We start from the raw sequence: 19,610 nt of genomic DNA on the forward strand, positions 1-19,610 counted from the left end.
GTCACTTTTTTTCTTTTGTGTAATAAAATGGCATTTAAAAAACAAAAAGCCCCTGCAAGCCATGAGTGGGGAATAATTTGGGGAGTATTGGCACTTGCCATAGAGCCCAGCTGTTTGCCTTTGGGGTCAGTTTTCCTCTACTATACACTCCTTTTTTTAAACACTATCTTCTCTTCTATAACACTGGAATCATATGATTCTCTGAAAATCCTGACTTGTCTATACAGAAGATTCAAGGACAGCAGAGACTGACCTATTGTTGGTCAACCTTGATGACTTTACCTCTCATATATCTCCATATCCATTTAAACACTCTATCTTCTTTCAGATAGCTCTGAAATCTGTCCATACCTTTATCTCATCCAAAATCCACACAGCAACCAAAGGAATGTTTAAAACACACACACAAATCTGCCCTTGTCATTCCCCTACTCTACGTAGATCCCTCCAATGACTCCCCATTGATCTAGGACTCTGCCCTGCAAGATCCCCTCCCACCCACCTCCCAGCTTTGTCTTGGACCACTCATCACGCTATTGTCCCATGGCCTCCTTGCTTGCTTCCAATGCCTCCTAGCTCTTTCCTTACGATTAATCTGTTTGCCAAACCTACTGAATTTCCAAACTCAGCCAAACCAATACTTTCTCTTGCAAATTCCTGTTGAAGGAAGACTTTGTTGCTTCCACAGACTAGGTCAGGATCCATACTATACTTCTCTCTGGCCCTTATTACAGTTGTAGTTCTTTGGAAGATCCTCTCCCCCACCCTGATTATTGTTTATGAGGCAGGAATCATGTTCATGTTCATCATTTGTTTTCAGAACCTAGAACAGCTCCTAATATTAATACATTATAATATAAAGATAAATATTTTATGAATGAATGTATGCAGAAATGAGTAGTTTGGGATCCTGAGATTCGAATGGTAGGTTGGAGACAAAGTGAAAGGGTCATAAGCAGCTGCTTGTAACTTAGGCACAGCTGGCCTAGGTAAACGTTTCTTCCTTCTTTTCCAACATGTGTCTGTGTCTCTCTGCAGGTTGTGACTTGATCCCAGTCCAGTACCTTCGCTGGGGTGACCCCGAGCCCATTGCAGCTGTGGTGTTTGCCTGCCTCGGCCTGCTGGCCACCCTGTTTGTCACCGCAGTCTTCATCATCTACCGTGACACCCCGGTAGTCAAGTCCTCCAGCAGGGAACTCTGCTACATTATCCTTGCTGGCATCTGCCTGGGCTACTTATGTACCTTCTGCCTCATTGCAAAGCCCAAACAGATTTATTGCTACCTTCAGAGAATCGGCATTGGTCTCTCCCCAGCCATGAGCTACTCAGCCCTCGTCACCAAGACCAACCGTATTGCAAGGATCCTGGCTGGCAGCAAGAAGAAGATCTGTACCAAAAAGCCCCGATTCATGAGTGCCTGTGCCCAGCTGGTGATTGCTTTCATTCTCATATGCATTCAGCTGGGCATCATCGTCGCCCTCTTTATAATGGAGCCTCCTGACATCATGCACGACTACCCGAGCATCCGGGAGGTCTACCTGATTTGCAACACCACCAACCTGGGAGTTGTCACTCCTCTCGGATACAACGGGCTGCTGATCTTGAGCTGTACCTTCTATGCTTTCAAGACCCGGAACGTCCCGGCTAACTTCAACGAGGCCAAGTACATCGCCTTCACCATGTACACCACCTGCATTATATGGCTGGCCTTCGTGCCGATCTACTTTGGCAGCAACTACAAAATCATCACCATGTGTTTCTCGGTCAGCCTCAGTGCCACCGTGGCGCTAGGCTGCATGTTTGTGCCCAAGGTGTACATCATCCTGGCCAAACCGGAGAGGAACGTGCGCAGCGCCTTCACCACGTCTACGGTGGTGCGTATGCACGTGGGGGATGGCAAGTCATCCTCGGCAGCCAGCAGGTCCAGCAGCCTCGTCAACCTGTGGAAGAGGAGAGGCTCCTCTGGGGAAACCCTCAGGTAAAGGCTGTGGGGGCACTGTGGGCACTGGCTCCTATTGCTGAAGCAGGGGCATTTGCTTCCAGGGGCTTTTAAATGGAAAATATCCGAATGGATGAAACTATAGGAGGCAGGGTGCTGGGAAAGGGGCTTTGGATATTTTCACTGAATGGTTTCTGTGAGGTTAATTGAATGTGGACCCAGTGACTTAGGCCAAGGCAGAAACATAGAAGTTGAGACCTCTGAAAGCAAAGATTTACAGCCAAAGGGGGGGTGAGGTCAAGAGGGCAGAGAGAGCACAGTTCAGTCATCGAGCCAAGGCCAGACCCTCCAGGTCCTGAGGGGACAAAGATACATTGTGGAATAAATTCTAGTTCACGAGAAAAGAGTAGAGAAAATTATTGTTAACAAATAAGACGATGTTGAGAACAGAATACCAAGAGCCTCTCACGCCTGACTGCACGTGCATGTACTCAGACCATAGAGGCATGAGAATGTAGAAATTATATTCTGGTTCTTAGTGGACAATTTGAACTCTGAGAAATATCGAAGCTCATGAAACAGGTAAGAGAACAAAGTAGCTTTGAGTATAATCTTTCTAAACAACCAGCCATTCTCCCACTTTTTCTGTTGCCCACAGTCCCATCCCCCCACCACCGCCGCCACCAAGTTCAGTACCACAGGTATCCTTACTGGGCAATTGCCATCCGAAAAGAATCTCAAGTCAACAGTCACTGATTTCCTCCAATGTAAGGGACTACCTTATGTGATAAGTGCCCCCCTAAGGTACTTCAAAAGGCAATGAGAACTTCTTATCAGTGGCTAGGGAACAAATCTGAAGGTGTTAAAAGGCTACATAAGTTGTTGAATTTGGAATAAGGACCTCCTCTCTATAAGAAGTACATATCTGATGAAAAAATTAAAGTAAATAAAGGGAAAAAAAAGAAAGTACATATCAAAAAAGCTAGTCAGGGCATTATCCACTAACTCTACAGAGATTTGACAATTTTCCTAAAATCTAGGTAAATAAATGGAAGATAAATATCTTTCAAATGGAAGAGAAATAGCTAAATAATATTGCTTGAACAATTCTCTTATACCATCACTTAACCTACATAAAAAGTCTTATTTTCTATCAGCCCTAACTCCTCAAAGCCTGAATTGTAGTGACAGTAAAGATACTGTATCTGTTGAGGACTGAAAAGGATTCATAAGGTATTTAGAGTTACCTACATGGCCCAATTCATTTGCATTATTAACATGTATCCTTGCCACTTTCAATTCTTTTCTAATTCCTGTGTGCCTCTCATCTCTTTCCATGCACCTTGTTCAAGGTAGTCAACTAAATTGTAAACCTCAGGGAAAACTATGTCTTCTGTTTCTTCAATAAATCCTGGCGATGTCATGTTCTATACACAGAAGGCCTTCCATTTCTCAAACCTGCTGGCATGTTTTCCATCTGCCTTCCTGACTCTTCTCTAAAACATTCTTTTTCAGAAACTTCTGCAAGATCAGCCTTTTTATTTTGTCTAAGAAGATTTATTTTGTCCAACTTACTTTATCAGCCTTTCTTTAAACTCTTTCTGTAAATAAAGTTTTCCTTGGCATCCTGATAGATAAAACAAACAGGTTGCTAAAGGGACAGAACTGTGAGTCTGTGCCTAAGCACCCCCAGAACTCTCTAGGGCAGGCTCCTTAGAGAGACCAGCGTGGAACGATGGATGGTGAAGAGCCCTGGCTTTGCAGCCAGGTTCTCCTGGGTTGAGCACTGGCACTGCCATTTCTTCTCTCTGAGCCTTAATTCATCTTCCAAATTGAGATCCTATCACCTACTTCATAAAATTGTAAAGAGAGAAAGGAATAATATGTATAAAGTGCAGGCACACTGTAGATACTTTATGGAAGGTAGCAGGGTCCAGAACTAGACAGCACTGGGACTGAATCTGGCAGCATCACTTCTAGCTGTGTGACCTAACTGTAGGTTAATCACTTAACCTCCCTATGCCTCAGTTTCCTCCTCTAACGAATGGAGATGATGAAATACATAATCATCCAATGGTTGTGAAACTAAATGAGTCAATATGTATAGAGTGGATGCCATGCAGTAAGCACTTTTTAAGTGTTAGTAGGTTAACAATTGTCAGTCTTCCACATCTGAAAATCTCTGTGTGGGGTATGCAACCAAAGAGAACATAAGAAAAAGCAGTACAGAGCTATAGTCACATTGATCATACAGCCTGGGCTTTCCTGGGCATCCCTGTCTTTACATTATCCAACCGCTTCACAAACTGTAGAGGACACCCTGTGTCTCACTGAATGCAGGGTAAGCCCCTTGGGAGTAAGGGCCTTGTCCACCTTGTAAATTACTGTGCCTCCAGTGCCAGGAAGTGCACAGGAGTGTGTTTGGCATATGGGAGATACTGAATAATCATTTGTTGGTATGTTTGTTGAATGAATGGGTTTGGGAAGGTAGTGATGTGCTAGGGTTTTTTTACTTGTCTTCAAGTGTGCATACGACTACACTCTAGTGGTTCTGCCTTCATAAGATTAAGCCTACAGTGACCTGTATTACAAATACCCCTGCATTCCTGTGGTCGTCAGTTTCTACCAAAGAATCAGGCCATTAATCCCATCCATTGATCGCATGTTTTGCTATAATTCCTCTAGTAATATTAGATTATGTTCCTCTAGTAATATTAGTTTACTATTTTCAGCTATGTCATTTGTACTTCAGTAAACAAAGGAGCAACCTCAACAACAAAATTTACTGAGAGTGCTAACAGAAAATAGGAATGTTCAGGATTTGGGGGCAATATTTTAACTTGTTTTCTCTACATGGTCATGTACTTCTTGATGCCTGGATTTTGCAGTCAGTACATTTGGGTAGTAGACTATTAAAGAGAGTAAGGAGTGACCTTTGGCAGCTGTTGGGTTTTCTGTATGTGGTATTGACAAACCCATGTCTGTCTATGTGATGTGGTCATATCTGAGGCAGGCTATATTCAGATTATATAGAGAGTTCTGTTTTGCTGTTAACCAGGGTGTTTAGGCTGGAACCTACTTTTTATATGGAGAAGAAGAAAGGCCAGAGAAAACTATAATACCCTCAAATCACATACGTACCATACCTGCTCCCCCTTTTAAGTAAGCTACAATCCTAAGAAATATATTAGATCCAAACTAAAATTCCTTTCTTTTATATATCTCATGAGCTCTCAAATTAAGTATTTCTTCTTTATGATCCAAATTCAAGATGTTCAGAACACTAACATGGTATTTATCACACTGTAGAATATAACAGGTTATGCATGGATTCACCTCCCTGTTTAGTTTATGGTTTTATAAAGGCCCGTGTGTATCACATTGCTTGTCACATTGGGGCTTAAATAATGGAAAACAAGTGAACTTGGGTGCTACTAATACTTTCACATTTTATTCTAAATTACCCCCATTACTTATGCTTCTCTGGCTCAAATTCTGTAATATGCCAATGAGCCAATCAATCTTTTGGGACCTAGGGTACTATGTGAATCTGAACAAAGTACTTCAGTTCATTTCTTCCACTGTAAAATGGTAGATAATTAACCTTGTTGTGAGGAGTAAATGAAATGCTGTGTGTTAAATTCTTAGTATTAGCACATAGAAAGTACTCAGTGAATGGCAGATAAACCTCTTAGAAATGTGTTCAACTGCAAGAAAGATCGAGCGAGATTTTCAGAGATCTACACGATCTGTTTGGTTTCATTTCCCTTATATCACAAGAAACGTGCAGGTAAACTGCTCCTGGTATTTCTCCAAGGCTCGGTGATTCCAGAGCTAACATCTCCGCTGTTCCATACACCTGTTGCTAATGGTTACATGCTGGCTGTCATGGCTCTGTGCGTTGCTTCCTTTTGGTAGGGGGGAAAAAGTCTTCTCAGAGTCCCATAAAAATTGCCTTTATGTCTCATGGAGAAAATCATCTCATATTACTATCCTTAACTGCATAAGTATAAGAAAGTGTGTGTTTAGCTTTCACATCTTCCGTCACGGAAACTGAAAGGGAGAAGTGCTCTTGGATAAACCCATAAATAGTGTCTACCATGGGAAGTGGCAGTACCTAGTAGTAATAGAGTTGTCTTGTGGTCACAAAATATTGAAAGCAGAAGCGATAATCATTCCCATTTTTCAGATGAAGAATTCAAGGTCGAGGTCCAGCATGGTTAGAAGGCTTGCCCATAGACTAGTCAGTTATGAAGCTCTTTTTATATCAGGTCTCAGCTTTTTGGCATTTGAGCTGAACATTTCCCAGAATATATTCTTTGGAAAGCTAGTCTCACAAGTTGCTCCATTTGAAAAAAATTATTTGGTCAAACAAGTTGAAAAAAACCCTGAATACTCTATCCTTTTATTGGAAATAAACACTGGGAAGTCTTGAAGTGTGGAAACCAGTCATTCATCTGTTAATTCTTTTTAATCTTTTCCCAAGCCTTTGAACACAGGACTATTTTTTGCAAGTATCTCTGTTAACATTCCAGAAAATTGGTCCTAATGAGAGGACTAACTTGGGAAAAATCATTGGAACCAAAAAAGAAGACATGTTTCTGAGGCCTGAATTGTAAATCCTATCTTCAGTGAGAAGGGAGCAGAAAGAGCCAATTTCTACCTCCGGCGGTAGAGATCACTTCTGTTTTCTGAAGACCTAAGGGAAGAACAGAGCTAATTCTAGCAGATCTAGCAGTTTACTGGGAAGTTAAATAGGCTCACCCTAGAACAAACATGCAAAAGTGCCCAGAGTCAGTCGTTCAATTCACTGAAATAGCAAAGGGAGATTTTTATTTAAAAGGGAGTGAGTCATGATAGATTTTTTTATATAGAGAAACGTACTATTTATGCCATCAATGTATAGCGATCCCTGTGATTAACATTTGGTTCTAGACACTAATTTCTAGCACATGTGGTACAGCACCAAGTCATTGTCGAGCAGATAATGCCAAGCTTCCGCTTAAGGCCTTCACTCAGCTGCAGATTGACAAACAAACACAAAACCAGTTCTGACCTAAATAAAGCATTGAATTTGCTGAATCTAAAGTTCTGGCTCTACAAGATTCCGAATTCCCAGGGTCACGGGGCTGAAGTTCTCAGATGCATTGGGCTTTTCATGGCTAAATTAATAACAGAGGCCTATAACTCTACATCGGAAATTTTCTCAGAAGGTAAAACCCTCCCTGGGAATTCTAATGGCAGAAACATTAGCGTTGCCTCCACCTTAATTTTAGAAACTACCATTTGCCACTTTTGTTTTAATTAACTAATTAACTTTGCTTTAATTAACATTGTCATGAGGGCCCACTTAGGCTGTCTGCTCAAGCAACTGCTAGTCCTTTCACATCCGTTGCCCAAATTGCAATTTGCCTGAAAAATTGGTTCTCTTGTGTGAATTCCAATATAACCCGACTATTATCAAAGCTTTGATGATTTCCAGTTGCTTAGATTTCATTAAGGGGTTATTAGTCTGTGTGAAGTGATGTTCATGCCATTTCTTCCTCCTTAGAATCCTCTGCCTCTTCCTGCTTCCTCTCCAGATCCTTTCTGTTTTCCAAGGCCCAGATTCCTCAGTGAAATCCTATACGATTAAGTCATTTCACAGACTTGCCCTCATCTGGACTCAGAACATGTATTATATGTCAAACATTTAGCACACATTCCTCACATCTTCCTCATTTATTATTTACTCACAAACATTCACTGAGAACTGAGCATTGCCAGGAACTGTGCTAGGCCCTGGGGATTTGGAGGTTGTTTTGTGTATATGTGTGATATTTTCACAGCTATCTGATGCTGTTGTAAAAATATTCCTATCTCCCTTGGTGTCTAGCACAGTGCATGACATATTTCAGTGCTCAGTGGTGGATGATGAATCTGGTGGGCAACAGCTCTTAGGGATCACACCACCATCACAGTGAGAAGACCACTCTCTTTGTTGACTTGATTGCCCGGATTTCATCTGACAATGCTTTGGTCTAAAAATATAAGAAGAAATTCTTTTTTTAAAAAACCAAACTTTTTATTTTAATGTAGTTTCCATTGAGTGCTTGTTCTGTGCCAGGCACTGATATAGATTTGGGAGATGCAGAGATAACTAAAAAATGGTCTTTGAGGACCTCAGTCTCCTGAGACAGAACTGGAAACAGATAAGCTCAATAAAGTAATGCAGTGCCATGATAGGAGCCTGCAGGGGACAAAGGGGCCCAAAGGTAGACTCAATAAATTCTATATGTTGGGAATTAGAAAAATCTTCCAAAGGAACCAATTGAAACAAACTATTTAAACATTTTTATCCCTGCTTAGGCATCTTCAGGGTTCTCCACTGGCTAAGATTGGATAGAGCCAAACTTTCTCTGCATGGCAGGAAAGGCCCCTGGTGGTATGATTCCTTCTCCCCTAGCCAGCCTGGCAGCTAGTCACTGCCTACCTGACTTTCCATACTGACCCATCACAATTTTTTTGCTTTCAGGCCTCTATTGAGGCATTGATAAAGGTATAAAATACACCTGCTCCAGCCACCCTCAAGTCTCATTTGGCCAACTCATAGTCATCTTCAATATCGCTTCTCCTGGGAAGCCTATCCTGACCTTCTCAGACTCCATTAGGTCCCCCACCTTATGAACCCAATGAGCCCTGTGCTCCTTCCTATAGAACACTTATCCTGTGTTATAATTACCTGATTGTAAGGCTCCCTAACACACAGGTGCATGCACACATCCACACACTCACATACACTCTACTGTGAAGTTAAGAAACACAGAGACCAGGTCTTATTCATTTTCTGTGCCACTGGCATCTAGCACAGTGCCAGGCACTGTGAACACTGGAAAATGTTTGCTAAATGACTGAATGGATGGACAAATAATAAGGTTTGAGCTACACTGGCATTTTCCAGTGACATTTAAGGGCTGAAGATGGTAAATAATTATATTTATTGAGCACCTGCTATAGGGCCAGGCACTGCTCTAAGCCCCTTACATGTATTAATTTTTTTAAAACTCTGCACAACCCTCATTTTACATATGAGGAAACTGAGGCAAGCAAAGGCTAATTTGCTTGTTCAAGCCCATACAGAGAATAAGTAGAAAAGGCAGCTGACTTCAAAGCCCGTGAGGGTGACCATTAAACAGTGTGGCCCATTCCAGCTCCTAATACACTGTAGCCTGAACTGAGAAAAACTAAGATTAAACAAGTGTTGAGTGAGACTCATCCCTGAGGAGTGTCCCTGAAAACTGCTCCCAGGACCAGTATTGCATTGTACTTTCTTGATGTGGTCATTCCTTCCCCTGAGGCTGATTTGATTTCTATTTTTGCAGCATGAATAAAATACACAGAAGCCTCAGATACAAATTTTGAACCTTAAGGGCTGCCTGAAATTTTTTTCTGTTTAATGATTATTTTTAAATGTCTATATAGATTTTGTTTGTGAGAAAAAGTCTGACTCATCTTTACTACTTATAATATTTATTATAGTTAATATTATCACCTTATTGTAACTAGGAATTATGAGGATTTACATTACTTTCCTGACTAATTCTCCTTTATTTTTTTTCTTGATATGCCTAATGTCATAGAAAAGCTCACAAAATAGGGCAAGAAATCCTGATATTTCCCACCTTGGTCCCATCCAGTTTAATTCCAACCAGTGTTTTGGAAGTGATCACGATGTACTGGGTGCAGTGCTGAGTTCTGGGAGTACGGAGATAAATAAGACACAAACCCTACCCTTCAGAGCAGCTCAGACGAGTGGAGACCAACCCACACAGAAACCATTACGAAGGAGAACATGCGCCGGGCAGTCGGCGGTCACCCAGCTGGAGGCTCTGGGAAGGCTCCTCGGAAGGTGGCGCCTGGGTTGATGAAACAGGCCAGGTGAAAACCACGGGCTTCGTGGTCGGGGGCCAGCGTGAGCAAGAGCCCAGCGACGGGAAGCAGCGTGGTGCGTCAGGGAAATCGAGGGTGCAGTGTGTGCCGGCAGGGGACAGGCCAGCTGGAGAAGCTGTTAGGGAGAGCTTCAGCCTCCGGAGCCGTCAGCTCCGCAATGTCCTTTCAGTCGGCTCTTCTCTCCGTTTAACCCGCCACCCTGCTAGACACCCAGTTCCCACCCACTTTCCTCATACTGATGGCCACGTCCCAGCACCAACTTGGTGCCTCCCCACTCACCCTGTCTAGAAAATAGATACATTCATTTGTACTGTTACAATAATGATTATTTGTGACTGGCTTCATCCATTATGCGAGACACTTATCAGGTAACTATTACAAAGACTGCACTAAGTATGTATATATATTTACATACATATATATACATTTTATATATATGTATGTAAATATAATTTCATTGGATCTTCACACAATATCTTATAGTAGGAAATAGCACCTCCATCTACAGAAAAGAAAAAATAATAACTGAGACATGTATAAAGCCCTTTATTTGGTACATATTTAATAAGTGGTAAAACCCAAACTTGGGATTCAGACCCAAGTCCATACCTCTTCAAAGCCCTTTTTCTTTCGCACGTCGCCTTTCTGATGGGTTGATTTTTCTCAACCATGTCCCCATTTTGTTGCTGTTGTTCATAAGCAAGGTCACTGTGAATGTATTTCTGCCACATAAAATATTCATACTTTGATTCTGATTTTTACTCCCAGAGAAATGGCCGTAAAGGTGAGTTTTAAAAAGTTCTGGGTTTCTTTGTATAGAGGCAGATCATCAAGGTGACATCGCGGAGCAAGGTAGCCCATCAGTTCCTCTCACGGCCCACAGCGCTCAGAAGTAGTGTGAGCCTTGTCAGCGAAGACGTGGACTCCAGTCCTGGCTCTGCCACTTACAAGCTGGGACCCTGAACAAAGCGCTTAACTCCCAGAGCCTCTGGACGATGGGGACGATTATATTCACTGCACCCTGTGTTATGTTCACAGGGTCACTGTGAGCACAACACAGAGTATGTCCCCCAGTCCAGGTTCATGAAATGGGAGTTCCCTGCTTTCTAGCCATGTAGTCATCTCAGTTCGTGTCTACCCAAAATTCAGCTCTGGTGATATGACATCATTTCTCAGGAAAGCTACTGAAATGGAAATCTCCTCTGGGAGTCTGGCCTGAATTACTAGTAAATCATTGTTCTGTCTTGGGGGCCCACTGCCTTTCAAATTTCCACTATATTTTTAGGTGAGAGGTTAAGAAGTTTCTGTTAAAGTTCTCTCTTAGAAGTCAGGCTTTCCCCAGAATTTAAAGGTGCTTTGTAAGTGTTGGCCATTTTTCTCATTCCCCTTGTGGTTTTGTCAGGCATTTATATTCTTTCACGAAAAAAAGAAATTTCTTTTTAACTTGATGCAGAACATATGGATCCATTTTACCTAATGTTCAGAAACTAAATAACAAATCACTGCAGTACATTTTATACATAATGTAACATGAAGCTCTCTTTGGTGAGGCAAGTATGTATATATGCTCACCTTGTTCACTTATGTTTAGCCCCCCCCCAAAAAAAAGGCAACAGAAGGAAATCGTCATAGCCTCCCTCGTGTGCATGAGCTCGCTGCCTGGCCTGCTCTCGGGTGCCCGACAGCGCGCTCCGCGTGGTGGGAGCTGCCGGGGAACGTGACTCTCCCTCTGCCGAGTTCAGATGGCACAGCCCGAAATACAAATCAATAATGCTGCTCTCTCTGATTTGTCACTCACGGGGCTTTTTCAGTTGGATATAAAAAGAGAGACCATGACTTGGTAAACAAACATGGATCTGTCACTGACCTTGTTCTTCTGAAAAGAAATGTCTGGTGAACCTCATGAAACTCCCAGTGAAGAGAACAATCATTTAAATTGATATTTATTAAGCAAGTCCCAGTCCTGTGTGAGACACTGTATTATATGCTTTACATATTAGCATCGTATGGAACAATGCTCCCCAACCCATCTGGAGCTCATATAAACGATCCTATCCTGACCATCACACGCCCTGAAAGGCCATTTTGGCTCAGACTGAGGGAGAGGAGATTTTGGTCTTCTCCACACAAAACTCCTGTGAAGTTGCATGACATTCTAAAAGGTTCCCACTCTGGTCATATTTCACACACACACACCAGAGGCCACTGGGGGCAGAAGCACTTTCTTACTCATCTCTAGGATGGCTCTGAGCAGGAGCTCAGGAACCGCTCTTGTGGTAGAACAGGAGGTCAAAAGGAGACAGAGCCCTGCTACTTATGCTCTTCAAATGATTAAAAGGTCTCGCTGTCCTACACCATCCATCTTAACTTTCCCCTTCGCTATGTCCTGGCCACTTCAGTCTGGGTCCCCCCACACTCCCCTGTGTCTTGGTCAGAAGCTGAGAAGAGCAGGGCCCCTTGGTGAGAGTCAGGCACACCAGACAGTATGCTCTGACTCAGGCAGACACATTATGACATTGCAAAAATTAAAATCAAAAAGGCACAACAAGAGCATCTGAGGGAAAAGAGGGAACTTGAGATCAGAGTGAACTGTGGACACCTCTCTCAGGGACTTTCCAGCCAGCCACTGGGTACAGCCAAGTGTGCAGCCCATTGCTGAAGAATGGATCAGGGCAAAAGCAGGCTTTTCTCCCCCATGCACAGAGCTGATGCCTGCCAAGAGAGCAAAACGAGAACCAAATGTTCTACCCCAAATGGTGTAGCAAGCACTTTCCCCTTTCACTGGTTAACTAATAAAAATACAAGGAAAAAATTGATTTCGATATCCACTCAGAGCAGCACTCTAACTTTAGGACTTGTTTTAATCCAAAAGATGTTTGAAATGTCTGGTGATACTTGAGAAAAACTGAGCAAATTGACTTTAGTGAGAACTTACAAAGTCACATCAGCCGAATGCGAGTGTGCTGAGCTGGAGCTGAGCAGATGCAGACTTCTGCTGTCCTGCCTGTTCTTTTCACCTTCAAACGCCAAAGCCCTGCATCAAAGCACGTGTCATCTAGTTTCCCCTTGGACATTTCCGGAGGCTTTCATTTAATTGTAGTCACTGTGCAGACACTGCTTTGTGGCTGCACCTCCAGGGAGAAAAGTGCCAGACAGAGAGCAAGCTGCGACCGAAAGGACCAGACAGCCCTTAAACTCCAGGGCATTTCTCACCATCCTTAGTGATGCTCCGGAAGAACCAGGCTCTGTGTGTCAGCTGTTTACAGATTCTCCCCTTCCTTCCTCCTTTCCTCACCCCTGCAACCCCCATCCCCGCCCCAGCCGTCAGGGGGCTAGGTTCCTCTCCAGGCCACTAGGTGGCAGGCTAGGTTCTCTGGGCAGCTCCAGTAGGAGAGGGCACAGCTAGCGTAGCAACGACAGAAGACTGCCACCGTGGGCTTGCGCAGAAAGCACGTTGCAGGCAGCCGGAGGCAAACGTTTGCAGCAGCAGTGCTAGCGGCACCAGCTCTGATTCCCAGGTGTACCAGCTGAAGAAGATTCCTAATTACAAACTTGTTGGTTTTCTCATCATCACTGGTGTTTTCATACCTATAAAAACAGTATGACATATAAAAGCTAGGAAAAAAAATCAACATTATTTCCTAGAACACTGAGGTTAGGTTTTTAAAAGATACATGTTATTCTCACACACCACAGAGAAGCCTTGCCTAAATATTCTCCTACCGCTCACTTTTGCCACCAGGAATGCCTTTCAAATCTGACAGCTCGTGCTTCCAGTGTTTGTTCTTCAGGAATCAAACCAACTACTCGTCAGAGCTCCCATTTATGGGGGATGCACCACGTGCCCACGCATACTAGTTATTTAATCCAATGCATTTCTTACAATGGCCCTCAGAAGGTTTGTTATGCCCATTATATACTGATAAGGACAGTAAAGGTTAGAGATAAAGACACTCTATCCCTCTAACCCAAAGTGGTGAGTAGCTAAGTAAGGGTCTGAACTCAACTGTTGCAATTAAGAAGTGTAGCCTTAAAATTCGCTAAATTTAAGGCTTTCTCTAACGTGTGATTTCTGAATGAGAAGCCAGTCTGCCCTGTCACGTGGTGAAGGGGCTGGAAGCCTTTAACTTCAGTGAGAATGAGTGTGTCCAAGTCCGCAGCATTTTCTACCTGAGTGCTCAGTGCAAGTAAGACGAAGTTGGGGCCTGCTGGTGGGAGGTGGATGAGAAAGGACACGGAGGTGGGGACAAGCAGTGACCACTATTTGATTTAAAATCAAGCTTTAGGCACTCCAGCCAAAACAGGAAGGACCTGCAGAAGAGAATGTAAGAGTGTGGGATGTGGAAAGAGAATGACCAGAACGATGATGATGGTGATGATGATGATAGCTAACTTTCACCGGACATTCATAATGTGGCAGGCACCACTGCTGTGCCTCATAAACACTCATCGAATCCTTCAGACAACCCCGGTGGTAGGTATCCTCATTTTATAAATGAGGGAATTGAGTCAATGAGGTTAAGCAGATTGCCCAAGGAAAGATAGCTGGAAAGGGTCGGACCTTGAATTCTAATCCAAACAGTTTAGCTGTAGAGTCACTGGCCTCAGCTGCCAGAAATTATAAACACTAAGTCTGTATTTGAAAGGGCAATAAAGAGTATGAAGGAATCAATGAAAGGTCAGGGTTGAGAAAGACATTTGAGAAAGTGTCCTCACTGCTGTAATTTGAGTTAGGTTGGATATCCTCCCGTTTAACCCCCTTGACAAACTAAATGTTTGTCCATTGCCCCCATTGTCTTCTGCTAACTCCTTCCCTTACCACTTTCTCTTTCTGTGAGACTTAAAGCCACTGTCTAGAGTACTTTGCTGAGTTATAAGCCAGTTAAAGCGCAAAGCCGATCATCTGGTTTGCTCATCAAAGCAAGTGTACACAAGAAAGACATTCAGTTTCACGGCGAAAATGTCTGCGTGGCGCAGACAGCGCCGACTTGAACTAAATTGGTACAAGCAATGGGATATGTTTCCTAAAGGCAGGATCAGATTCAGTACATGGCTTCACTGTTATCGGTTATGAGTTTTATGGTTTATTTTTCACTTTTTCAAATGAAAACTATTTCTGAAGTTGTTGATTTAAAACGTGTGAGATGGGTGAACGGTGCCTTTTAAAAGTGGTGAAATTCACCAGATATTTCTTAAGAACCTACTTCATAAAAGTATTTAAGTCAAGTTTTAGAATTGTGTAGTTCACATCCTGGATAATTTTAACATGTAAGGCAGATCACTAGAGGAAAATATTATTTTGACCAAGAAATTAAGTAATTATTTCACCACCACCTCTCTAGACATTATCAGTGGTTGAGTGTTGACCCATGAACAAGGAGGTCACAGTGCAATTCCTGGTCAGGGCACATGCCTGGGTTGCGGGCTCAATCCCCATTAGGGGGCATGCAGGAGTCAGCCGATGAATGTTTCTCTCTCATTATTGATGTTTCTATCTCTCTCCCTCTCCCTTCCTGTCTGAAATCAATAAAAACATTTTTAAAAAGCTACACCTTTAGCGTAGTTGCCCCATCTTGTGTCATTCTTGACCTTTCGCATCCAGTCAACCATTTTCTTTACTTATATTTTACATTATTTTTTGCATTCTCCCTGATATTGCCATTGATCAGGACTTTACAACCTGCTATCTGAACTACTGACATAATGTCCTAAATCTGTTATTGATGTATAACCCTGTCCCAACAGCTGCCAAAGCGATCTTCCTACAATGCAAATCTGATCCCATCACTCAACCTTCAAATTAGTAGGTATATATACCTTACCATATAAGTATCTAAAACTCTTTCACATGGCTCACAACACCCTTAAAGACCTGTCCCTTGAAGACTTGACTTTCTCAACCTGAGGTCCAGCCACCAATCTGCTGTTCCAATCCCCCAACATGCCCACCACCAGTGCTCCTCCAAATGCATTATATATCCCAGCAGTGCCAAACAGTGTATAGTTCCCTAAATACACCACACCTCAGCCATTTCTTTGTTTGGTATGCTCCTTCCTGTGTAATTTCTATTCTTTCTGCCTTTACTAATACCTGCCTTTATCTCCCTTCCTTTTACCTAGAAAACATCTTCTTACCCTTCAGTTCCTAACAAAATATTACCCCTCTTTTATAAACTGCATTACCATGAAACCTTCTGGATCTCCTCATGTAGAAATCCTTAAGTTGTGTTATATTGTTGGTTTATGTGTTTTTTCCTCCCTGATAAACTCTAAGTTTCCTGTAGACGTTGCCTTCTGTGTTTCCATCACCAGCAACTAACACAGTGCCTGTTTTAACAAGTTCTCTAATAAATGTGTTTTAAGTGAGTGACCAGCAAAGATTCACTTCTCTAGTCTCTGGTGAAGGAAGACCTAGCTCCTCCCCTAATGGTGACTCAGCACTCAATAGTAGTTCATTTTCCAAGAGTATAAGTCAACTTTTCAAGTCTTGTTCTACCACTGACTGATAATATACAGGGTGTCCCCCAAAAATGTATATACACTTTAACAGCTGATAGCTCAATTTTGAAAATGAAATGTATTATAGTAAACATTGCCTTTATAATTATTCAAAGTGTGTGTATACATTTTTTAGGATACCCTATGTATTTCTTTCTCTCACCAGACATGTGGAAAGTAAATGCTAAAAATTTAGATCTGGTAGGTCGTAGTGTTATGAATGATATGTTTCAGGTGTTTAATTTGGGGGAAGAGATGCTTTGAAATGATTAATTAAAAGGTTTGTCTGTGCAATAATTGAAGTATGTTTGTAGGGCTATAAAAGACCATGTCTGGATGATTTTGATGAATTGCATCTAAAACACTCCCTTTGTATAATGAATTGATATTCTTGAATGCTGTGAATTACAGTGAAGTTTAATTTGCGTGTGATGTTAGTGGTCTCATTTGTTACTACTTGAATTTGATTAAAATGTTTTTGATTAATATAAATTGTCTGGGTAGTGGGATAAACTACTTCTTTTTCCCCCAAAATTCTGCATTTCCAGTAATGTTCCTTCTATTTGTATTAGCCCCACTTAGAAGTGGCCTCGCTGCACCGTTTCTGGGGCGTGCAAGTCATATGTCTTTCAAAACATAACCTTCCATACCAGAAAAAAGTTTGCCTCAGGCATAATTCTGTGAGTTAACAATTCATTTTCTTCCCTCAAGCTCCATTCCCTTGGTAGAGATGGAGTTGTTGAGCAAGAAATAAACAGTGGAAAGATAATATCCTTTTCTCTAGCTTCTTGGCTAAAATAAATTATCTACCTTTCCTGAGTAGTTTGACCACCTATTTCTCTGGCATCCCTCCAAATTGTCCCCAACACATACACACACACACACACACACACAAGCAGAGAACAAATATGTAACAAGCTCCTTCCGTGTGCTCTGTGCTATTACATACAATGTGTTATTTCATTTGTACAACCTTGCAAAGTAAAGATAAACCAATTTTTATAACTGTGGAAACTGAGACTGGGAGAGATGAAATAATCTTCCCAAGACGTCTGTCCACTTAGCTTGTGACTGAGTTGATTTGAGCCCAAGGCTGCCGGGCTTCTCTTTAAGCTCTTTGCGCTGTGCCGTATTCTATCCTGTATTACTCCTGAGCTGAAGGCAGTGTTCCTGTTGGTATAAAAAGGAGGAATCAGTTATAGAACTTCAACACTCAGTGATCTACTAAAGAAACTCACAGAGGGGTGGCATTGAAAAGATAGCTAAGTAGGAGAGTTTGAGTTGCTTAGGCAGAAGACAGAGCAAGTTATCTAGCAAGAGATAACTGCGGGCGAAAAGGGGCAGAGTGCAGGGCTACTTGCAGTCACCTCCAGCCTCTCAGCTATCGGTGTTCTCTAAGGTCAATTCATGGCCCGTGGCTCCTTTCTCCTGTGTTCTCTTCTTTGGAGACGTCAACCACCATTGCACTTTCAATTCTCAGGTATTCTTCCCTGAGCTCTGAATAACAACTGGGTGGTTCCATCTTCATACCTGGGATCATTTCAACCTCAACTCACTCTAATATCGAATAAATTCTCCTGTAATGGTTTCTTTATTTCTTGTCCTCAACTTAAATATGTTGTCAGGAAGTACATGCTATTGAGATATTAGATGCTACTTTAAATTGTTTTTTCAAACATTTTGGGGTTTTGTCCTCATTGGTATTTCCACAGCTATTATATGGATCCCATACCTTATCGCTATCTCTCTACGTCTGGATTACTGCAGCAGTGATTAAACCCAGTACATTGGACCAACTCAAAAATAGCCAGTGCTCTCTCAGGCTGACATGTTGAAAAACAGGCTGACAATTCAGGGCTCTTCATAGCCTCTTCAACTTATCTTTCTTACCTTTTCAACCTTACCTCATGCTGTTCCTGAGCTTTAATCTTCTGTATTTACTGAGCATGAAATTCATTCCCACTCATCTTACCTGACCCAATTTATGCCATTTATAGCGCCATTATTCACTCTAGTCCACAGAAGTTCTAAACATGTATATTCCATATTAATGACTTTAGCATTCACTTAGATACCACTGATATACCATAGAAAGAGAGAGAGAGAATGGTACATGAATGGTATCTAAAAGAGAGAACCTTTAAGTTATTTTAATGTGTGTGGTGTCTTATCACTGTAATGAAATTTTAAAATTTCTCTCATACCTTCAATTTTTATGAATTTTCCGTAGTACATAGAAAAATACTCTTTCTTAGTTCTTACAGCTGTAGAGTTTTTACAAGAACATCTTACTAAAATGAAGAAGGCTTTATTTAGTCAAATTATAACCAAACTGCATTAGGTTAACTATTCTATTGCAGCAAAAATAGTAATGCACAGTACATATTTACATAAATAAAGAGGTAGATGGGTATAGATAGTGCTATAGACAATACAGGTGATAGATGATATAGATATATAGATAGATATAAATAGATATAGATATAGGTGATATAGATATAGATAGATAGATAGATCAACCCATTGAAGATAAAGCCAAGTCATGTGATGGAGGACTTCTGCAGACAAGGAGAGAATGGTGAGATAAGAGTGTTGATGGGCACTCAGGGATCAAACGAGGTGAGGTACAGATTTTGTATTATGTCCTGAATTTGATGGAATGCTTTGGAAGGTTTGAGAAGAGAAATTACATGATAATATTAATATATTTAAAATATCCTTCTGGTTTCTGTAGATAGAATAAAATATAGAATGTAAAGAAGAGAAGGAATAAATCAGACATCCATTATGACAGGCTAGATAAGAGTTTATGATGGTTTAAAGTAGAAAGTAAGACAGTGTTTATTATGATGTATATAAGGGAAAGAGAAAAGTTAAAGATGAGCCCCAGGTTTTTTGACCTGTGCAAATGAAATGATTGGGACCTATATAACTCAGCCTGGGGGAGGAGAGGTTTGAAGGGCAAAATCAAGTGTTAATTTGGGACATGTTAATACTATATGCACCGAGAGGACAAGCCCAGTCTAGAGATTAAAATAAGGGTTTGGAGGAGTTATCTATATTTGAAGATATTAGGACTAAATTAGAAAAAATATGGGATGGGGGTATGGTAAGGTAAAGGAGAGGAAGTTTGAAGAAAGATGAGTTTGGTTTCAGAATTCTTAAATACAAGATGCCTAAGAGACATATAAGCAAACAAGTCCTAGAAGCTGCTCAAAAAACTGGCCTGGAGATCAAGAGAGTT

General features: G+C 41.6%; 1 protein-coding gene across 3 annotated transcripts in view; it reads left to right on the forward strand.

Moving 5' to 3' along the window:
- GRM5 (glutamate metabotropic receptor 5) overlaps nt 1–19,610 on the forward strand; it is a 377,398-nt gene that overhangs the window by 327,183 nt on the left and 30,605 nt on the right. For 2 of the 3 annotated variants that reach the window (XM_081152626.1, XM_081152627.1), the window contains exon 8: nt 1,039–2,870. In XM_081152626.1, coding sequence (XP_081008752.1) covers nt 1,039–1,982 — 944 coding nt within the window. In that variant the 3' untranslated portion in view covers nt 1,983–2,870. Of the gene's footprint in view, nt 1–1,038; nt 2,871–19,610 lie in introns of those variants that run through there. The other variant, XM_081152628.1, reaches the window with a different exon arrangement.

Source organism: Miniopterus schreibersii, assembly GCF_964146895.1.
Source record: "Miniopterus schreibersii genome assembly, chromosome: 12".
NCBI lineage: Eukaryota > Metazoa > Chordata > Mammalia > Chiroptera > Miniopteridae > Miniopterus > Miniopterus schreibersii.